General features: G+C 24.9%; 1 protein-coding gene across 1 annotated transcript; it reads right to left on the bottom strand.

Moving 5' to 3' along the window:
• Positions 1–8,541: 8,541 nt before the first annotated feature.
• Positions 8,542–16,249, bottom strand: LOC113554854 (cytochrome P450 4C1-like). Its single transcript, XM_026958921.1, has 11 exons — positions 15,659–16,249; positions 14,362–14,468; positions 12,187–12,277; positions 11,478–11,669; positions 11,216–11,285; positions 11,006–11,132; positions 10,865–10,925; positions 10,627–10,808; positions 10,096–10,264; positions 9,797–9,976; positions 8,542–9,062 (listed from the first exon to the last, which is right to left on the bottom strand). The coding sequence occupies exons 1-11, from the start codon at positions 15,870–15,872 to the stop codon at positions 8,872–8,874; spliced, it is 1,584 nt and encodes a 527-aa protein (XP_026814722.1). The 5' UTR covers positions 15,873–16,249; the 3' UTR covers positions 8,542–8,871.
• Between the last annotated feature and the right edge of the window lie 6,874 nt (positions 16,250–23,123).

Below are 23,123 nucleotides of genomic sequence, written 5' to 3'. Positions count from 1 at the left end.
TCGGTTGTTCGTAGATATATAAGTTATGAGTTACATTAAAAAAAATGATATTTTTTGATTACAATGATTTATTTAATAACGTATTGTGTTTATTTTCAACTCTAATAAAATATAAAATTTTAAATAATTTATATTTAACGTTTATTTAATGATCTAAACTAAATAAATATATTAATACTATTAAATAATAAAAAACGAGTAGTATAAGATTTTTTTGTTATTCTATTTATAAATTAAAATATATAGTGTCCTGAAAAGAACGCTTTTTTAAATTAGCTAAAAAAACATTTTATTTTTAAAAAAATGACAAAAAAGGATATGTACAATTTCAGTATAACATCCGATTTATGTATGAAAAATAATATTATTTGATTGTCCATCATAGCTTGTTGACAGTCTGAAGTACGATCGAGAAAATTATCAATAACTATCTCTCAGTTCTCTCTGGTGAGTCTTACAAGAACGCTTTAACCTAACCGGGGTTTTTAAGATCAATAGTTGAATCAGATTTTTTTGAATTTTTTATTAGCTAACTTATCGATGACACATTTCAAGCAACATCCCGTCCAAGTAAGAGACGAAGTCGTCGCACGGTCTTTGCACTAATTTCACTTAATATTAGATAAAGAAAAATGTATAAGTTCAGTGATGATGGAATTTAAAAATAATGAAATCAATAGAATTAAATAATATGTAGACAATTTGGCATAATATATGGCGTTGCCGATAGTAAAATAAATAAAATAATACTTTTCCAAATTTCTATTATTTGATGTTGAATATTTCAACATAGACAATATTATACGTATTTTATTATTATATTGTAATATCATTTTTTAGTGTAATTTAGGTCCTTATAAATAATTTTGAACTATTCCCCTTTTAATATTAACTGTTTTACAAAATGCTATTACTATTATTATTATATATTTTCTACATTGACATATTTTATTATTATATATTATGTACTTATACTATATTGTATATTGTCAAAAAAACCACACCAAATTTTATTATTATTAAATTTTTATTATTTATATGAAATGCCAATAATACCATGTAAAAATATAAAATACATTTACTTGATTATCTTAAAATACAATAGTTTTATTTAATATTCACAGTGTCATCTCCTCCAATTTAGTAAAATGTTTACTCGAATATAAAAATATTTCAATCTAGAAACTAATCAGTTTCTATATCCATGCGGTTTTTTTAAAAAAAAATAGTAAAATCAAAAATAAAGTTTAAGATGTGCACATGTGCATTATAAATAAAGATAAACTTGTAGGTACACGGCATGCAATTCGGGCATTTCAATTTATATGTTTATTGTCTTGTCATGCAATTCGAATGCACCGCTTTTTGGGCCTATTTAAGTATAACCATATAGGTACATATCTAATATAACGTGTTTTGTGTTATATTATAATTTATTTATTTTTATGTTCTGATAAAATAACTTATATACCTAATGTATACCGATATTTTATAAATATAAAATGTAGGTTTTCGATAAGTGCATATTATATTTTATCAATTAAAATTTGTAATTTTATATTAGATCACGAATTGTATTATAGTACACAATATAACAATAACACCTTTATTGCATTTCAACGATTTTATTTAAATATAAATTATACAAATCTCTAGAGGACACCATGCAAAAGTTGGTTATAATATTTGCCTCGCAGACTGGGTAACGTAGCAGAAAACACGTCCACGCGCTGATCGATAGTATATATAATATAATATTATTAGGAAGTAGTTCTCGAAATAAAACGCATCTATCACGTAAATTAAAGGATACTTCATTTTCCAGCACATATTATCACTTAATTTGTTCTTCAAAATATTTGCAGTCTATAAAAAATAAATGGTGGTCTCTTTAGATCTAACTTAAACAATTTAGTTTTTTTGTATTTCTCATAGAATATTTTTCGCGAGCTAGTACTTGTGTCCGTTTTTGAAAATTAAGATATTTTATTTCAGTATTACACTATTACATTCATGTCTTGCATTATTGTGGCAACTATTAATACCGAAAATTTGCATTATTTTACAATAATAATTAAAAAATAAATAATTCACGTACTGTTTCTCAACTATTTCCCCAATATAATCACAAAAACGGCTGTAGTAAGTTGTGATCGAATCGAGACAAATAAGCAATAGTATGATGTAATTTTGGTGGTATTTAGGATCGCGTGTCACGTCTATGTGCTAGTTGAGAACTTATAATTCTCAAAACCCATATATTTTTTCTTACTTATAAAAAATATATGTTACAATATATATATATATATATATATGTATATGTATAAAATAATGAAATGGTAAAAAAATATTTTATTGTGTACACTTTTAAGTCACCGATTAGCTATGACCTCCGTTGTTTTATTTTCGTAACAGTTGTATCGTTTGTGTTTCAGTTCTAAAATCATATCATTCAAGTTTAATTTATGATTGATCTGCATGATAATGTTGTGAGTTGTTTACTTCACATGCAAAAGACATTGTCGTCATACCCGTATACAATTATACTTACTAAGTTTGAGGTGACCTCGTTCATAATTCACGTGTATGTTTTAACATAAATAATACACATTTACAATATAGTAGAACCTCGAAAACTTGATTATCTGTATTTGCGATTAACCGTGTATCCTCTTCCGAAAACTTGTATGCACTAAAAGCAAAAGAAAATAGGCATGTAAGCAGCACATAATATTGTATTGTACATAGGTTACGAAACGATAAATAATAACAATTAATCAAAACATTCTACGATCTGTATTATAAATAGTGTTAAAAAAAATATAAATGATAAATTATTTAGTATTTTAAGCTCTGACATAACTTTATAACAAGACCATTTACACACATATGTATTAAGTATATAACATTGTTAAATAAATAAATAAAAAGTCTCGATTAACCGTGTTTTTCATTTATTCGTGTGACCTCCCCCCCTGCTATTATCGTGAATAATCGAGATCTTAAACAATAACATATATAATATATTTTATTTACTGGATATAATTTTTAAGTCTGATATCTACAGATTCTTACAATCAGCTGTTCAATAAAAATACATTATAATATACTAGTAATTCGTGTGACGTATAATTATTATAACGTGCAGGAAATCTGTGTGTACAAAAAGTGTTGTTATAAAATAACCCAAGTAACAATTTTCATTGATAAAAGTTGATAAATATTTAATTTTAAATATTTCCACAACAATATTAAATATTTAAAATTTAAAAACTAATATTTGTTGTTCATTATTTAATAAATAATAATAATTTAAATGTATTTAATACGTATTAGGTAAATGTAAAATGATGACTAGCTATTAAATACATTGAATTCAATAAAATATATTAAATATTTAACAATGATTAAAAATAAATATATATTAATGCTAGTTAATAGTGATTTAATAAATAATTCAAAAATATATTTAATAAATATTTACAATATTGCATATAAATAATATTAAAAATTAATTATTCCATTAAAATTAAAATTACTATATGTCTATATACTTATAGTCGTGCGCATGGGTGTGTCAGAAGGGAAGCTGCCTCTCTTGCGAACTTTGAGACCATTGCACCTCATTTCGTTACCTGTAGCCAAACATTAAACTAGCTATTAAATAAATTGTAAAACTACTCAAATTTTAAAATGTTATAATTTAAAAACTAATGATTTGCGTCAAGTTCTGACTTAACTAGCTATCTTTTTTAGTACACCTAACCACACAAGTCCAAAAAAAAAAAAAAATCGCAAAAAAAGGGTGTCCGATAAAGTAGAGATCTGAAATATGTATTATTATTGTGTACACTATATTACACTATATAAATCTATAGTCGATTCGATGGTCGAAAAAAAAAAGAATTCAAAAAAGCTTTGGTAAGCCTATTATATTTTAAATAGTTAGAAAAGTAAAACAGAATTATAATTAACTATATTTATAGATAAATTAATTATTACATGTTAGAGGGAAAAATGTAAGAACTATATTGTGAAAAGAATCATGTTAAAATTATTTATAAATGATTTTCTCGCGGAATATTCATTTACTGGAAAAAAACAGAAAAAAAATGTTGCGATTTGTTTATATGAAAATTGATTGGAACCTGACCATTATATTGTATTAGTTATATTGATTAGGTTATAATAATTATCATTAAGCAATTTTGTGCCCTTTTTTGTGAAGCAGTTTATTTCTTTACATTTAATATAATAATATTACTGCTTTTTAGTGAAGATTGGTCAGCCACCAGTTTATATTAAATTAAAATATTATTATTACTTAAATACCTATGTATTAAAGTTTAAAATTGCTTCTAATAATCATTAGTTGAACAAAATATTTTTGTAAACCAATAATTGCTTAATACGTTGTTACGTGCAATAGTATGCAGTGTAACCATCACAATTATTAAAAACTATAATAAAATGTAGTACATAAAAACATTTTTTTTTTTTTTTAATATAAATAAAAAATTAGGAATACTAATACCTATTCTAAAGCTCAAAGATGTATTATGAATATATCAATTTTTTTTTAAATTTAAATTTCGATTTGATTATACTAAACAAAATATCAAAGTTCCTATAATTAACGATTTAATTTGTACATCACAAATATAAATATTGTATATACTTAATACATATATAATATTCTTGGAGTTCCTCTTTTCGAAATAAACAAATTAGAGAGGGGGGAGATTGTGTGTCTATACCGCAATGTACAGCGAGTGTACAAGAATAAGAAATAATGAGAATGAAATTAGAATGCTTTTTTAATGAATATTTAATTATTATTAAAATATTTGAAAGTTACGCAGTCATAAATGTGCCTCATGTAGTAATTAAATAAACATACTTTTTTTTGAATAAATTAAGTAAATATTTTTTCCGTGTTAAGCATTACATTTTTTTATTTACTACTAATTTATGACTTAACGTTTATTTAACTCTCGTACCTATGTATTGACTATTAATTATTATAATTGTATAGTTTTTTAGAAAAATAAGTTAGTAAAAAAAATTAAAACTCAATCACTATGAGTATTAACACTATACTAGGTATTATTTTTGTTAAGATCATAAATACAATTAATAGCACTGTTATATGTATAAAAAATGTATATGAATATTTATTATTGGAATATATGAATAATAATACGAGGAAATCGTATTGGGATCATCCGAATAATATGATTGTATACGGCAAGTTTCATTATGATACACCAACAATTATTCAGCATTAAAAATAATGTTTTCTCATATTTAATTTTATTTATAATATTACTCTACTTTTAAGTTCATTCACAACTTGTTAAATAATAATAATTATTTTTATTATCGACTTTTATCTTTAATATAAAACAAATCTTTATTTTTAAATGATTAAATGATAACCAAATATAACTGTATATGTAGTTCACAGAAAATGACAAAGAAAAAAGAGATTTAAGTAATAATAATACGTATCAAAAATTATGAAGTGGTTCAGTAGTTCATATATGTATATATACATATATAATATAGGCTGGGAAATTGTAAAATAGTATAATTACTGTGAATTAATTCAGTGTTATAAAGAGTTACCAATTACAGCCGCAGATACCATGTATCAGTAAATAAAAATATAACCTTATAGTGAAACGCTAAACGTATCTATATGTATAGATAAAAATACAAATCTCAACTTTCTATTATCAATCTTTCTATTATATTGTATATTGTATAAACATACTTGGATTGGAGACACATTACCGTCACAATATCAAAATCACAAAACGTGTTTTAGAACAATAATTTTTGTGATTCCTAAATTCTGAAACTAAAATTTAATTCAAGTAGTTGAATTATATATTTAATGTTTTTAAATATGAATCAAAGTATTCCAAAATTATTATTTCTGTCTTATTTCGCTTTTTTACTTTTGTCTTATTTAATTCAAAATTTCCTACATTATTTGAAAAAAAAATTCATTTTTTAAATGCGTTGAAACCTGTACTGGCTGTACTTGATATCCAATTAAGGAAAACACAGAAATATTATTGTTTACAGATAATAAAAACACTCTTTGAAATACTAATAGGTATTTATAGTAAATAAAATCATTAACATATTTTACAATACCAACATAAACAATTCTGAGCTACAGAAATAATCTTTCTTATAGTAGTGTTTTTAATAATGAAATAATAATAATCATAATAAATATATATCAAATATTTCACTTAGTTCGAAAAAAAAATTTTCATTGAGTTATGTCGGGTAATATTTAATGATAAAAAGCTAACAAGACGTGTTCGATTATTAGATATCACGTAATGTAATAACAATATCTTAACTGCGTACGTTTTTTTGATAATTGATAAATTTTACGCATTTTACTATTATTATATTATAAAGTAAGTAATGGTATTACGTATACTGTAATATTACTTACTATAATGTAATTTTAAAAAAATTATGTTCAATTTCAGTTTTATAACTTTTTAGAAACGAAAAACTTATATAATGCTAGACATTTTGAAAATAAGTATATTTCTGAAAAATGTCAAAAATGAACTTTAGAACGCGTAAAATGATTTTCTAAATGATTTTTAATAGATGAAAATACATTTTTGCAAAAGATTCATGAGATTATAGCTACGATATAATAGTGTAATATTTGTAATTTTGATAGGCTACAATGACAATGATTGACCATGATAGTTCCTATAATAAATTACAATAAAACGTAACTTAAAAATCGTATACAACTACGTTATAACAAATTACTATATATGAGTACTACAACAATTAGACGCTGTTGAAACTTATAAGGTTATAATATTAATTATGTTAATTTGTTAAATTTAAAACAGAATAATTAATTTATATGTATTCAAAAAGCATTTCGTATAAAATATAAACACCACAAAGTTAATAAGGATACAAAGTTCTTTCAATCTTTTGCTAAACTATTTATTTGAATAAATGGCGTGTATGCCATTCATGTTAACTACAATATTGTTATAATTACTTCATCAAAAAAATAAGAAATAAATCAAATATAATATACTATGTGTATAGCCTGAAGAAACATAAAACAATATTAGAAATCTGTAGTTATATAAATAAATATGCACCCATCAAAATATCATAATTAAAAATATCTGCAACAATATTATCATAACTATTCATTTTATATAAAATGGATCCGTAAACATAATTTTATTGTAAAAAAAAAAAAAATAAAATAAAAAAAAATCAGCTGTAAAGTATTATTAGAATATTTTTAATTTTTACAAATATTTATTAGGTGCTACCTGTATCTAATTATATATTATTAACATTTTTAACGTCTCAATGTACAGTTATAATTTTAACAAGCAAAATTAATTGATTGGTTTGATTTGTTGATTAATTGATATAAATACCTAATAATTTAATTATGAATTTAAATGGTTTTTTGTATGCTAAATACATTTTGAAAATTAAGAAATAGTTTGAAATATTATGGTCAATAAAAAAATATAAAATATAAAATTTAGTACCTAATAATGTAATATACTAATAGTTTATAGAGATATAGAGTATACAAAATCGTATATGTATTAAACTATAAAAAAATGGATTATCAAATGGATAAAGGCATACTACCCTGCACATTTATCATATTGCATTTTGAACGATACAATGAAACGATAAATGGCGAAAAATAATAATTTTATGTTACAAGAAATCTTATGATATTTATACATTATATTTAAAATACAATTTCATTCTTAAGTTGTTGATTTAAATCAAATTAACGATAATATTAATTTTTATTAATTCATATGTTTATTACAAAATCAATGAAGGAATATAAATCTAAGGGACTCGACGATAATAGTTATAATTAATAACCAATAAGTAACACATTATTGCCCTCTTAAATTATTATACTTACCTAAGAAATGATTTGTTTTTACGTGCAATAGAAATAACACATTATTACGAAATAAACTATAAATATTTTATTAAGTTGTGAAATAAAATAAAATAATCTGAGTTAAAGCACTAATATAGTTAGTATACATAATATAATATATTAATATATATAGTTAATAATACACGTTTAAAAAAAAAAAACGAAGTTTGAAAGAAAACATTTTAAAATAACATGAAATAATTTAAATTTAAATTTAATATTTATTTAAGAAAATAGTATGTTTGGTAAAAACATATTTTTAATTGTTTCTCAATGATTTCTTCAATAAGAATCAATGTTCAACTCAATTATTGCCAATCATTAGTTTTGTAATGATTTACCTCAACTCAAGCGATACATAATACTATGCGTGCATATAGTCATAATTATTAATGAGACCAATCTTTATATTTAAAATATCTTACATTATTTACAATCACTACTAGATTGGTTTATTTGTAAACGACCTATGAAAATACACATTTACATTTACATTTATTTATAGGTATAGGTATAATTATAAATATTTTAATCAAAAAATGAAAATGTTATTTTAAAACAAACTTCATATCATATATTATATCTGCATTCCCGATTTATCGACATTCTTTCATAAATTAACAATATATCTTTCAATATTAACAATAGCCAAATTTTAAAACAGTCTTATAGCATATGTCCACGATTGTTTGGCTTATTGAATAAAATACATTTCCTGACAATTACTATCCTATATTATGTATTTGGTCGTGGAGGCTTATATGGCCTGTTTAAATTAAAATTGAAAACGAAAAATATGCTGTGTTTTATGTACGATATATGTATAGTATGTACATGATATTTACATCCAAATTAAATTATTATGATGATATAATTAATAGTTAACATAATATATGACGTGCGATACTCTTGTTGGAAATTGGTGTTATTTTCACGCTTGGCAAGTAATCCGCTCTCATTATCAACTGTGTACTGATGACGATGCTTTTTTGCGTTCCCAACGTCTCTACGATCGTGTACCTCAAGATCGTGGACAAAACTGTTTTCATTTGGTACATAGCAAATTTTTGGCCTGTAATTAAGTGATATAAATTAATCATTTATTCTAAATGGATTCTATGATAACCGAAAAGCGTTGTATATATACTATATAGAGTGTATTACAATAACCTGACGCAGTGACATATTTAAATATAATTTTAATATAAAATTGTCATATATTCATGATATATATTTATATATTATCAGTCGAAATTCATTCATCTATTATGAAATTGCTAATATTTAAAAGCTACATTTATTTTACGACTTAAAAATCTAAAAGTATAACTTAAAAATAATATCAAATATAGATCAAAAATAAAAATAAACTTATAAAAAATTTGAAAAAAACAATTTTAAACAATGATTAGTTTTTAATTTTACGTTCCATTATGGACCAAAAATTATATATAAAAATTTAAATTGGTTTTGTTTTTAAATACAAAATTAAATTAAGAATATATCGTAGTTGATGTTTAAAAGTGTTTGTGTTTTAAAATTTACCAAGAATCAAAATTAAAAAAAACATATTTAGATGTAAATAAAAATAAAAAATACCAAGATTATTGTATACTTATTGACACAACTGTTAAAAAATTCCAAAAGAACTACTGTTATAGTCAGAATAATGCAAAAAATAATACACAATTTTATGATCCCTAATTTGACGTCTGAATAGGGTTTTGTACTTCGGATGCTCGTATACTATGAACTAGATAATATCATAAAAAAACCCTTTACAATACCAGTTTTGATTGTAAGTACCTATGCAATTCCTTGGCCCGGCGCTGAACGGTATGTACGCGTAAGGATGACGTCCGTTGCACTGATCCGGCAAAAACCGGTCAGGATCGAATTTTTCCGGATTGGGATAAATGTTTTCGTCGCGGTGCAATAGATGAGGGACGACCACCATAACCGATTTAGAAGGTATCGTATACTTTTCTGTAAAATTACATTATTACAAAATGATTTATCGTACGCGAACAGTACTTTAACACGACGCATAACGAATGTAATTACATACTCTTTCAATTAAATTATACATAATATTGTACACATACCAAGGCGGAGCGGCTCTTTGAGAGTTCTCGTGATACCCGTCACGCTCGGATAAAGTCGCATTGTCTCTTTTATCACTCTTTCTAAATTTGTCATCGCTTTGAGGTCTTCCATTGTTGCGTCTCGGTCGCTGTCGCCGAATATTTCGTACAGCTCATCTCTGACCAAATTCTGTTTGATATCACAAATTGAATTAAAAAAAATAAGTGGTTAGTCCGATTAAAAAAAAAAAAAAAAACTGCTGTCATGAGCATAAATATTAAGCATTTTATATGGCTTAGAGGGTCGACATTTGGCGTTTAAATAAAAAAAAAATGTGTAAAAATAATAATATTATATATTTCAAACGGTTTATTCGATCGCTTATTGTGATGATATAAATCCGTTGAAGTATTTTTTTTATATTGAAAACTGAACAAAAATATTTAGTTCCGAATTGAACATGACTACATTTTGAGCGTAGTATATATTATATGTTGACGAATAAAGTATAGAATGCGTTAATAATATTTTTTTGCTAGCATTTTACTTACCTGTATGTTTTGATCAAGTCCCAAATGAATTATAGCCATAGTAATAGCTATTGAAGACGTGTCGTGTCCTTCGAAAAGAAACGTGTCCACTTCTTCTCGTATATCTTTATCGGTCATCGTGCCAGGATTTTCTTTGGAAACACCGACAAGAAGGTCCAAAAACGAATATATCTGTTTCTTTCCTGCTTGTGATGGTTTATGTTAATTGATTCATATACCAGAAATATTATAGTCTTACCATTTCCATCAGTTTTTTTTTGTTCCACGTTTTCTAATATTTTTCGTCTCTCCTTTATGACCTAAATTATATTTTAAAAAAACGCTATAGTAAAAATATATATAATATTACGACTAAAAAAGTATGTGTGGTGATGATTACATTTTCTGTGAAATCGTGTAATAACTTTAATGATTTACGAAATTCTCTGCCGATGTTACTAAGGTTGAAAACAATTTCGTTCCAATACCAAAACGTAAAAATACGTTTGATCAGTATGTGACTGACACTACAGAAATAACAAGGATTAAAAACTAAACTATAATGAAACGTCTTAATGTGACATAACCGTGTAGTGCATGATATACTTACTTTTTGATTGCTTTAACGTAATCTGTCGATTTACCCTCTTGAGTACGTAAATTTACACCCATAATTGTTTCTGCATATATATTAAACATAAGAAAATGAAAGTATTATAATATTTTAAAATTATTATGATATAATGTTTTAGAGTTAAAATATTTTAATTTACTATTGTATGTAGAATTTGGAATTTTGTATAAGTCTTGTTGGAATTACCAAATCATGAGATATATTCGAAACACGTGTCAATGATAAAAAAAAGACTTACCACATACGATATCCAAAGCACAGAGAGTTACGTGGGAGTCAATATCTGCTATAGATTTACCATTGTCTGAAGCGCTGATGAGATTTTTGACTAACGAACGGGAATGCTTATTAAGCGACGGAACGTAAGTTTCCAAAATTTTAAAATGAAAAGTGTTTGTTAGCAGTTTTCTTCTAGAATGCCATTTTTGATCTGTAAAACGATTGCAATAACAATTTATTATATAGTATAAATTGTGGATATAATTTATTGATATATCTATATTTTACGATGCCATGTATTTTAATTATTTTTCTCTAATAACTCACAAATATAAATAAATAAGTAAATTGGATAATTATTTTTCAGAATATTCTCCGAATGAAAAAATTGAATATTTTATAAGATTTAAAATGGAAAATAATTTGTACATTTTTTGTAATTTTATGATTTTTGTCAACACTTAAACTTAAAATACACATTAAGAAACTCGTGCTTATGTATCTTTGAAATCTTACACATTTAAAATATCAAATACAAACTAGTCATAATAACCGTTCATAAATAATTAGGTGTAATTGATAGAAACCGATAATCGAATATTTTTCTTTTACGAATTCAAGTTTTTTTTTTTTTTTTTTGATACAGAATTATGCACATGTAATAGTATTATAACGATGGAAGTGTGCGTATAACAATAATATGATTGTTGAAATAATAATTTACGTACCCGTGCTGGTTAGTAGCCCTTTGTTCAACCATGGTTCAAGCATCTCGTAATCGGGACCTTTCGTAATGTGCTGTACGCTTGATAGTAGTACCTACAATATGTACATATACATTTCACACACGCCCGCAACAATCAACAACGTAAAACTACTATTTTATATATTATGCATTAGGTAACTGGTTTATTTCAAATTGATAACCGCAGTTCAGGAGAATCGTACATCTGCGCCAAAAAAAATTGTTCATTTTGGGTACACGTATTAGTGCCAAAGTAAAAAAGGTACTTTTTTCCGATGACTATACCTAGAGTGATTTTACATGATAATAATTGATTAAATATGTATCAATAATTATAAATTTATAATGCAAATTGTTTTCAAACTATAGACTATAATAATAGTTAATAGAACACATTTTTTTCTTTAAATAACCCGATAATTAATAATATATATTTTTAAAAACAATTGTCAATAAAAAGTACACATTTTTATTTTAAATAATAATTAATCACACTTATTTTTTTTATAAATAACCATATTTTTATTATAGTTAAATTTAACTTGTTTTGCACATTTATACCGGTAAATGGACACTTTATGTTATTTATTTTCATTTGCATATCATGGACACTTTGTACGGTAAAAATAAATCCGGAAATATATTTTACAAGATGAGATAAAATTGAATTGTTCGTAAAAAAAATCACGAAGCATATAAATAGCATGATAATAAAACTATAATACAATTAATTGATTTTTAAGCTTATATTCAAATTCAAAATTGTTAACAGAAATTTATCATTTCTAAAAAACGTTGATTTCCAGTGTTTATTTTATGATATACAATATGTTCCGGGGGAAGTGACCGGCCGATGTTATACGAAAGTATACCTAAAACGATGAAGAAATGCCCTTTTAAGAGGGAGTCTAACTTTTTTTTTTTTTAAGTTATGGACAATTTAACTTTTTTTAAACAAAACCAAACCTACTACGTATTTTTTATGTTTCTCCAAGACTTTTCAACATTTTAACATGATTTTTTTTTTTTTTAAGCAATTTAATTATTCTATCAACCTATATATTAATTATATTATGCAATCAAACCAGAAATTATGCAAAATGCAAATTATTATTATTAGATTGAAAAAAGTAAACATTTTTTATCAAAAGTTAAAATTTTTAAAAGTAAATCTCGTACCTAATACTCCAAACAATTTAATATTTAGTACGGGTTTTTGGTTTATTTATTATTTTACTGACTAATACCTAAAATACCTTATACGTTTGGTTTTCATATCTTCCATAATTGCAGAGTTATACGCTGTTAATGGTCTTTATCTTAGTTTTCTTAGAATCCAATATCGGTCTACACAAAGGATTACATAAAGTGTTTCATTTAGAGCTCAAGCTTGTTTGCAGTCAGGTAGGAACACTTTGAAAATCTGATTAATTAATTAAGTAAACATAACATTTATTTCCTTGTTATATGTTTTTATTTTTAAACTGTTTTATTATTATTTTGTGTTTTTTACGTTAATTAGGTTCCATTTTGTCTTTAAAAAATAAACTAACTTATTAAATTATTTATATCATCTCTAGTGCGTTTATGCATTATTTAGGCTTAATGTTAAGTATAATTGTAAATAGCCAATAATTATAATTAATTAACCTGTGATGAATAGTTGCGTATAACTCTGCAATAATTAAAGAAGATATGAAAACTAAACTTATAAGGTGTTCTAGGTGTTATCCAGTAAAATAATACATAAACAAAAAAACCCTTACTAAATTATTGAACTATTTGGAGTAATATTCGTCATATTGATTATTGTCACCATCTGTAATAGTACAAACTGTCCGTGAGTGTGATAAGTTTCTCAGTTGTTGGTAGTTTTAGTTAAATTTGTATTATAGCTATTAGATATAATTTTAAAAAATATGCCGTACATTTAATTGACTATTATTATCATATTAAATCGTTGCATAATACAGATAAAATGCATATAGGCGGTACGAAAAACGTCGGTACATTTTTTTCTTTTAGCCTAGATGGGCTATACCCAAATCGAATTATTTTTTTTTTTTGACGTAAACGGGCGATACCCCAATCTTGAGTCGCAACCCCGCGTTATCAGAGAGCTGTATATCAATATTATAATATCATTACGTCGACATACCTTTATATCGTCTGGATCGTTTATGATGACATAATGACGTGCTATGATTTTCAAATGGATCAGTGACCCGTACTTTTTGATAACGCTATCGAAAAACGGCAAAATATCTGTAAAATAGATCACGGTATCTATACATTCGAAATACAATTATGTCGGGTTTTTATCTAAACTCAACGCCGTGTACGTTAAATAATAATATTATTATTATTTTATATCTGATATCATCATGTCCTCGAATCGCGTTATTGTTCGGTATTTATATGTAATTATAACATTACGAACGAACGCATTTAATGTTACGATAGTAATCAATCGTGTTTTGAATGTTCCAACAAAATACATTAATGATTTTTCGGGTTTTAGTTTCATAGTTCTTTTTTTAAAAAAAAATTATAAAATAGGTTCTAGTACGTTATCCACGAGGTCGTGGCTGTATTACACAAATATACGCAAGTTGTGAGTGTTTAGGGATAGCATCTATCTATGTTTACGGTGTAATAATATTACACTAAACTTTTTTTTACTTAAAAAGACCATATTATTTTCAATAACTTAGATTTTCTTCATACTATTTAATGAGTGTCTGTTGTGATGCAATTTTTTTTTATCAAATATTATAAACTATGCTTTTTGCTGTAAGTTGTTTCTAAAGTCTAGACTATAGACTCGATAATAGTTTTACAAGAATATAAAATAGATAAAATATTAAAACTAGTATTTATTGTACTCAAATAATTAAAAAAAATATATTAGATGTTGATAGATAATATTAATATTAGTAATTACTGTAGTTTTAAAATCATATTATAGCCCTCATTTTTTTGAACATATTATAACGAATAATGGACATGTTAATCTTATTTCACCAAAATAGGTAACTTATAGTCTCAAGAATATTTTTAACAAAATCATATCCTTAATAATTCATAATAAATAGGGCGGTTCTTGCTGAAAAAAGGTAGTTTTTAATTTTTAATATTTTTAATATGTTTATATTAAATATTATAAGTACACTTTTAAATAAACCGAGTTAAAAATTCATAAATTTAGGATTTGAATAAATTCATTTTTAAATAAAAAATTGGGATACATGAGAATGATGCAGGTAATTGCTACGCGTAGATATATTTCACGAGTGGTAATATACCAATACTTATATAATATACTTTATATTGTTATACTATAGTTGATATTTTATTTTTTTTAAATGAAAATTAATAAAGGCTCATCATAATATCACACATCCATGCATGATATATAGTTATTATAAGATATAATGATATGTTACTGTACGTACCCCGTGGCCCGAAACTGGCGAGTTTCAGTGACACATTCAATGAAGCCCATTCGCTTTTTGTGATCGATGGCAATAGTGAAATCTGTCGTCCGCGATTTTTGGACAATTTGTCGGAGTACAAAAAGTATAGACCGAAGATCGTGAGCGAGAGCAGTGCCACCCACAACGTGTTCGAATCGGACGTTAGAGCTCCGATCAAGTTGTAGACGATCATTTTGAACGGGGCCCCCAAATTTAAAATTTACTCGAACGACGTAACTCGATCGGTGCGATGTGAGACCGTTTTTTATTCTGTGCAGACAGCACTATAGCCGAGCATCGCTTAATTGATAACCGTATCGAATTTTTCTTTTCTATCAATAAAAAACGGTTTCGTAAACGCCGATTACTTGGTACGATGGTCGAAGATATCTTCGAGGGTTGTAGTAGGTAATAATAATAATTAGTAAACGCACAAACATACACAGCACATATTATTATTATTAGATATAGCTAATTTATCATACAGCGAACAAAATTTAATTTAGAAGATAAAAAGCAAAACACGCTTGAGCGTTACGACTTTAGGCATTTTGGAGTAGTACTATATATACTGTGCAGACGGTTTGCCTCGCGAGTCATTATACGCGGTCTGGACGACGAGTCGCGAGATAGGGTGGGGGATAATTTAATAATATTATGATCGATTGTAGGATGATATTGTTATTGGATAAATAATATAATATAAATCGTTATTGACTTTTGTCTAAGTTGTATGTATATTTCGATATCAAAACGCGTTTAATGTGATTGCGCCAGAAATATCACATAATGCATAATTGTTATTATGAAAATTATTGTTGTTATACATCATTATCGCGGTCGGTCGATAACGAAATCGTTCGGGACGTATAAGGAAGTAGCAACTCGCTGGCTTTCGTATACGTGTTGAATTTATTTTTTTAATTGATTTTTATTTTTATCATAAATCACATATTCGCAACTGCACAAATACCGGTGTTATTGGACAACACGCACTTGTTGTTGTTATTATTATTTTATTTATGGACATTTTATTGGTAAATATACAGTAATATTATATTCATGCTACATGACAACGTGTAACGAAATTTCGCGAATAAAATAATGCACTGGTGTCAAATAACGGTGTGCAATAGTATTTAATTTACAGTATACAAAGTTTGATGATTCGTCAAGCATGGTCACCCCCTTATTATATTATATATTTATATCTAATACAGTTAATTAAAATCAGGTTTTTGTAGTTTTGAAATTTATTTAAGATCATATTATATTAGAGTTATTGAGATTTATTGTTTTTGAAATGAAAGTCCCCCTTTGTTACTTCTATATGGCTGTATTTTCGATATTTTTTAGTTACTGTATACTGTAATAATAGTTTATAAGGAACATTATTTTAAGTTTTAAATTTTTTTACTCACTAACAAAAGATTTTATTACACATAAAACGAAATAAAAATTGAAAATTTTAAATGTCAATAAATAGCTCAAAAAGAATCAAAACATTTGTAAATATTGTTTTGTACCAAAAAAATTATGATCATTCGAGAATTTTTGAAATTAATCTAAAATAGAGCGATCGCATAGAAAATGAAAATAAGTATTGTACATTATTAATACGATTTTTTTCCGGTAAAAATTGTAAATTTAATAAAAAATAAAATGTCAGTACTCATGTATAATATTATGAGTTATTTACTTACTATGCCCGCATAAATAAATAAATAAATAAATAAATTAATACTAACATATTCCACCAAATTTTTTCATCCGATAGTACCTTATTAAATAGGAAATACACAAGTGTTTGACTTTTGACGTGGAAGTTCAAGAACGAATGTTTTAAGCCAATTATTATTAAAATTGTTTTCAAGGTTAAGTGATATAGAAAAATGCTGTTAAAAAGACGTTAATGAATAATGCATATACTGATTTGTTATTTTTGTATGACGTAGGTATTGAAAAATTATGTATATAATGCGTCTCGTATAATCTTAAAAATTTTTCGAATAAAAATTTTGTATATAAAATAAAAAGTAAACATTGATCTGTTATATTTATGTATCAGAATGCTTTCGTGTGATAATATACTGAATCGTTGGCCAAGAACGCTTACCTATTTTTCTAGTTCATTAATGGAGGTATTCAAATCTTATTTTTGGAATTTTTAAATATATTTAATATAATATTTAAGTATTTTTTGGTTCTATTTAAGGAATTTACCGTAGAAATACAAAATGATATTTTCAATTACAAAACATCTTTTTAAATTGTTAATTAGCAAATATTTGTTTTTTACATGTTGAAGTATTAAAATAGAAATTCAAACTAGCAGTTTTTACTTTTTTAAAACTGTATGCACAAATAGTGATTATTGGTCTATAGTAAACGGTATTAAAAATATGAGGGCTTCAGTAATTTAAAAATATTAATCATTAATATTTATCTATATTCTATACATTTTTATAATTTATAATAATTTTTTATCAGGTACATAAAAATTATTCTCAATTAATTTTTATTAAAAAGAGAGGTTATTATTTTAAAAATAAAAGTTTGTCACCGACTTTTTTAGTAATATAAAATAGTCTCAACGATTTTAAATTATAGTCTAAATGTTATTTAAAATAAAATTGAATAAAAATAACCCCCCTTTTCCAAAAAAAGAAATATGCTTCAAAAAGCTATTATAAAACTAAATATATTTCAAAAGGCAAAAATATACCTACAACATAAAATTGAAGTTTTAGCTTTGTTGTGATATGAAATAAATTTTTTAAGAAAAATTACAATTGTGCAATTATTAAACAGCGTAATCAGTCCAGTGATGATATATAATTTCTTATTATGAAAATGCTTCTAAAACCTCAAAGTATATCGAGCCTACTTTATCTTACTTTGAATAGGCTATTATCATTTATAAATACTTTAAGTACGTGGTATATGATACAATATATACAATAAATATAAGTAGTTTGTCATTATAAGCTAGCGTTTTTAAAAAAACTAGCCTATTTGAAATCAATATACCTATTTAGTTTCTCTAGACCTAAATATATTCATAAAGAGGTTTAAATTTATTAGAAGGTCATTGTGGTAACGTTTTGATACAAATATAAAGTGTAAATATTGATTTGAATAGCGACACATAATATAATGATATTTTTAACACAGAAAATGGATTAAAATATATCGAGCAACAAATGACCTACGTGTGCCAAAGTAAATATTTGATTTTTAAATTTTTGAATAACTGGCACAAGAAAAGAATAATTATATTATGACTTTCTGTTATTGTATTTTGTTGAATACGAAATGTGAGTTCAATGCTACATAATATATCGTATAATATAACATTCAAAGTCATAGAAAACTTATACTAATTATTTTCACTTGATTTTTAGGCCAAAATATAGACAAAATAATATGATTAATCGCACGTTTAATAATTCAAAAACTAAATCTATTTGTTCTTTATTATGCTGAAATATATATGCTGTTCTTGTTGTCTCGAAATGTATAGTTTATGTGATTGAAAATTTAAAACAATATTAGAAAGTATGTCCTTTATATTTGAAGAGGAGGGGGTTCTACACATACCAAATATATCTGATATTGGTTCTAATGGAAAACATCCTAAATATCATATTATCTAAATCACGCTGTGTCACTGTCTAACTCGATCAAAATACAAATAAACACGTAGTAAAAACTAAATCAAAGCAGAATCGTAACATTTTTTTTTTTCACAGATGATTGTTAATTGTAATATAAATATTGCAAATCTACATATTATTATTTAGATGATTGATATAATAATAGTAATATTATAATACCTAAAATATGCGTAGGATTCGAGAATAACAACAATCACTTGTTATTAGTTACAAGTTAAAAAAAATATTTTTAGTGCACAGAATATGATGAACAATGATAAAATGTAACGGGCAAAGTTAGCTACAATATTACACTTTGCCCAATATTCCGAATAACATAATAGTATAAACAGAATACAGATACATAATAATATGATGTTTAGAAATTACGGTAATGACCATTATTTTATTTAATGTAATATATTTTATAATACTATTTTTTATTAAATTATATGATCTACAAGATATTTAAAAAATGATATGTTAGCGATAAATTCATAGGTATTTTCTTAATAACAATCATTAATTAATTGTAGCTTTTAAACGTATAGTGTAGTAAAGTTCAGTGAAAAAAATGATTGTTTCATTTATTTCATTGTTATGAAAGTTATGGATTTTGTATGGTAAGGTATCAATATATTATAAGTATTTTTAAAACTTATTCTAATTTGTATAAAATTAAAAAATTAGAATTGCATTATTGTTTCATTATTTGAATATATTTTTTAAACGTTTAATTATGTCTTTAATTTATTTAAAAGTTGTACATTTATTTAATAAAATACTTTGGTAATATATTTTGATTTAAATTGTACTTTATTATTATATTAAATATTACCTAGATTGTAATTAATCAAATTTAAAATATACAAAATGGGGGTACTTAAGTTTTATTAAGTTGATGTAAAAAAAAGATACTCGATTATATAGACCTAGATATGTTATATGTTATATTTTATATTGATTTTGATAAAGTTTTAATCTTAAAAATTAAAAGAGATTTGCATTTAAATATTTTAATAAATTATTAAAATAAAATATTTATATATTTATATAATATTACACTATATCTAAACATAGATTTATAGTAAAAACAGTTATTAAATAAAAGTATTACCAGAAAAAAAGGTTTGTTATAATTATAAAAACAATAAATATTAATGATTACACTTACGTTAGTTATTATAAATAATAATTAGAATATTTAACTCTATTTACCTCTATTGGGTACAATTATTATTCTGTAGAAGGTTTGGAAAGTCGCCTCCACTGCACCCTAAGGACTAAATGTCAGAATCGTTTTGGGCAGGTACTATCTTGCACTTTATACTATTCAGCTGATAAATCTTTTTTCCTTTGGGAATTCCGAGTAAAAAATAATTATTATTAGTACGTATATTACTATGAAATAATTTATTGATTTTAATGAACACTTTACTAATTGGATATCAATTTTATAAATAATCTTGTTCAATTTTTTTTTTAATGTTCGAAAATATAAAAAAATAAAGAAATAATTAAGAATAATAATAATACATAAGCAATAACAAAAATACATAATAACGAATCAAAATAACTTATCATTTTATAATCTAGTAAAATTATAAATTAATATTCACGAAAATCTGTAAGTAGATGAGCGTATATAATATTGTCATTTTAATAAAGACGAATGATGACTGGAGGATATGAGAATGGAAAATTGTTTAAGTGCTAAATTCCAAAAACATACCTATTTGCAAAGTTTTGTGCATGTTTTTATTTGTTCTTTAAAAAAAAAAATCAAGTTTTCGAACTATTGTAGCAAATTGATACATTTAATCGTACGACGCGTAAGGTTGATAGTATCAAGCAGGGTGAATGTTGTAGACTGCAAAGTGTAGATGGATATACAGAAGACAAAATCCCAAATTAACGTAAATGAAAAATACATGTTCAAAATACCTCCAATTTCAAGTAATTTTTTGTTTATGTCCATGTATCTTACAAAACTATAACTACATTTTTTTTTCATAAATATATTAGAAGCTTGACAATATAGTACGTTAGTACTTATAAAATTATGTAATTTAGAGTTTTTTTTAAATAATTATTAAATAACAAGGTTATGATTAGGAATAATGATATCATTATTATCATTGACTTATAAAAAATAATTATCTGTTGTTGTTGTTCAGCTTATAATAATTAATAATCCTCTTTTCTATGTATAAAATAAAAATAATGTTTTCCATAGAAAGTTACGTGTTATAATTTATTGAATAGTTTCTTTCATGCCTATTCCTGTATTATTTTCTGCTTTATACATGAAATCATGTAAACATCTCGAATAAAATATTTCAATGTTGAGAAACTATTTGAGCAGAGTGACCAAAAGAAAATTATAATAACAATTGGCTGTGTCGTTAAGCACATTTTTAGATAGTTATACAATTTAAAAATTATATTATAATATAAGTAATCAATATTTTAACTTTCAACAACATTATACAGTTTTAAGACAGTTTAAGTACTAAATATAGAACGCTTGCAGAGTTATCTATGCACATAACCTAATAATGGCTGAAATGCAATAATATATGTGTTATAGTTTATGTCACTCAAGGTAAATTTTACTTTTTACATCATCATTGTCGCTATTAAAATGTTGATTAAGAAATTGTACCTTATATATTATAATTAATTTAGTATAATATATTGTGTTTTAAAAATTATAAATTCTGAAGTTGAGTAGTTAAAAAAATTGTCTAATTTAAATATTATGAATTGCTAATAATTAATGAGAAACAACTTTTTTCGTATAAATATTATTCAATAATAAAGGATAGTAAGATTAGTTAATAGTCTAATAATTAATCACATTTAATATCCTATGCGTTACAATTATAGCCGTTGTGTTATTTTTAGAGAATTGTTGATACATGTATTTATTTTTTAGTATAATTTTAGTGCTACTCAATGGATGCCTATGTTGATGATTAGTTGAAAAGAGTTTGCTCTACTCCCAGAGTTGTTTTTGTAGAGAGTATTTACTAAATTAAATAAGTACACGTACTAGATCCTTAATCAGATCGTACATTGTGGCCCGAATTTTAATTAATCAGGACCTGAGCGATGAGAGCTGAAAACACATTTGAGTATTGAGTGAGATAATAGCAGTGACTGTAGTATAATATTATGCACGCCTCATAATGAATTAACTACTAAAAACATCTTATGTGTATGGGGACGGTCGACAAACGTCAAAAGTCGTAATAATATACTTACTGTACAGACAGACTTCGTCCGTGAAAAAATGAATAAATATGTAAAATATGACGCTACATAGGTGTATTTCGGTTTTAGCGTTCATCAATTCACGGGAAAATTATTGGCATTCGTGTACCTCGGTTTATGAATTAATTTGACCGGGATGGGCAATCCGCCACTTGGTATATTTTTGAATGTGTGTCAACCTACTCACTAAAATTATCTTCTGAAATCTCTTAGAATAATATCCGAAATTTTCCTTAAATTCGGTTGAGCAGTTTTTGAGTCTATAAGCTACATACATACAGAAAATTGTCTTTTGTTTTGTATATATTTCGAATAACAGAGAATGAATACTATTTTATTTAAAAAAAATCTAGAGCAGCGAATTGCGGGTCGGCTTATCTATACCAAATTTATTTTTTCTGTTATCAGTGGCAAAGAAACCCGAAATAATATATTATTATACGTATAAACGAAAAATATTTTGATTTTATTGTGCCTAAAACAAAATGCACGAGTGAGTATTCATATACCAA

Source organism: Rhopalosiphum maidis, chromosome 2 (genome assembly GCF_003676215.2).
Source record: "Rhopalosiphum maidis isolate BTI-1 chromosome 2, ASM367621v3, whole genome shotgun sequence".
Classification (NCBI taxonomy): Eukaryota; Metazoa; Arthropoda; class Insecta; order Hemiptera; family Aphididae; genus Rhopalosiphum; species Rhopalosiphum maidis.
This window is presented reverse-complemented; position numbering and strand designations above follow the sequence as displayed.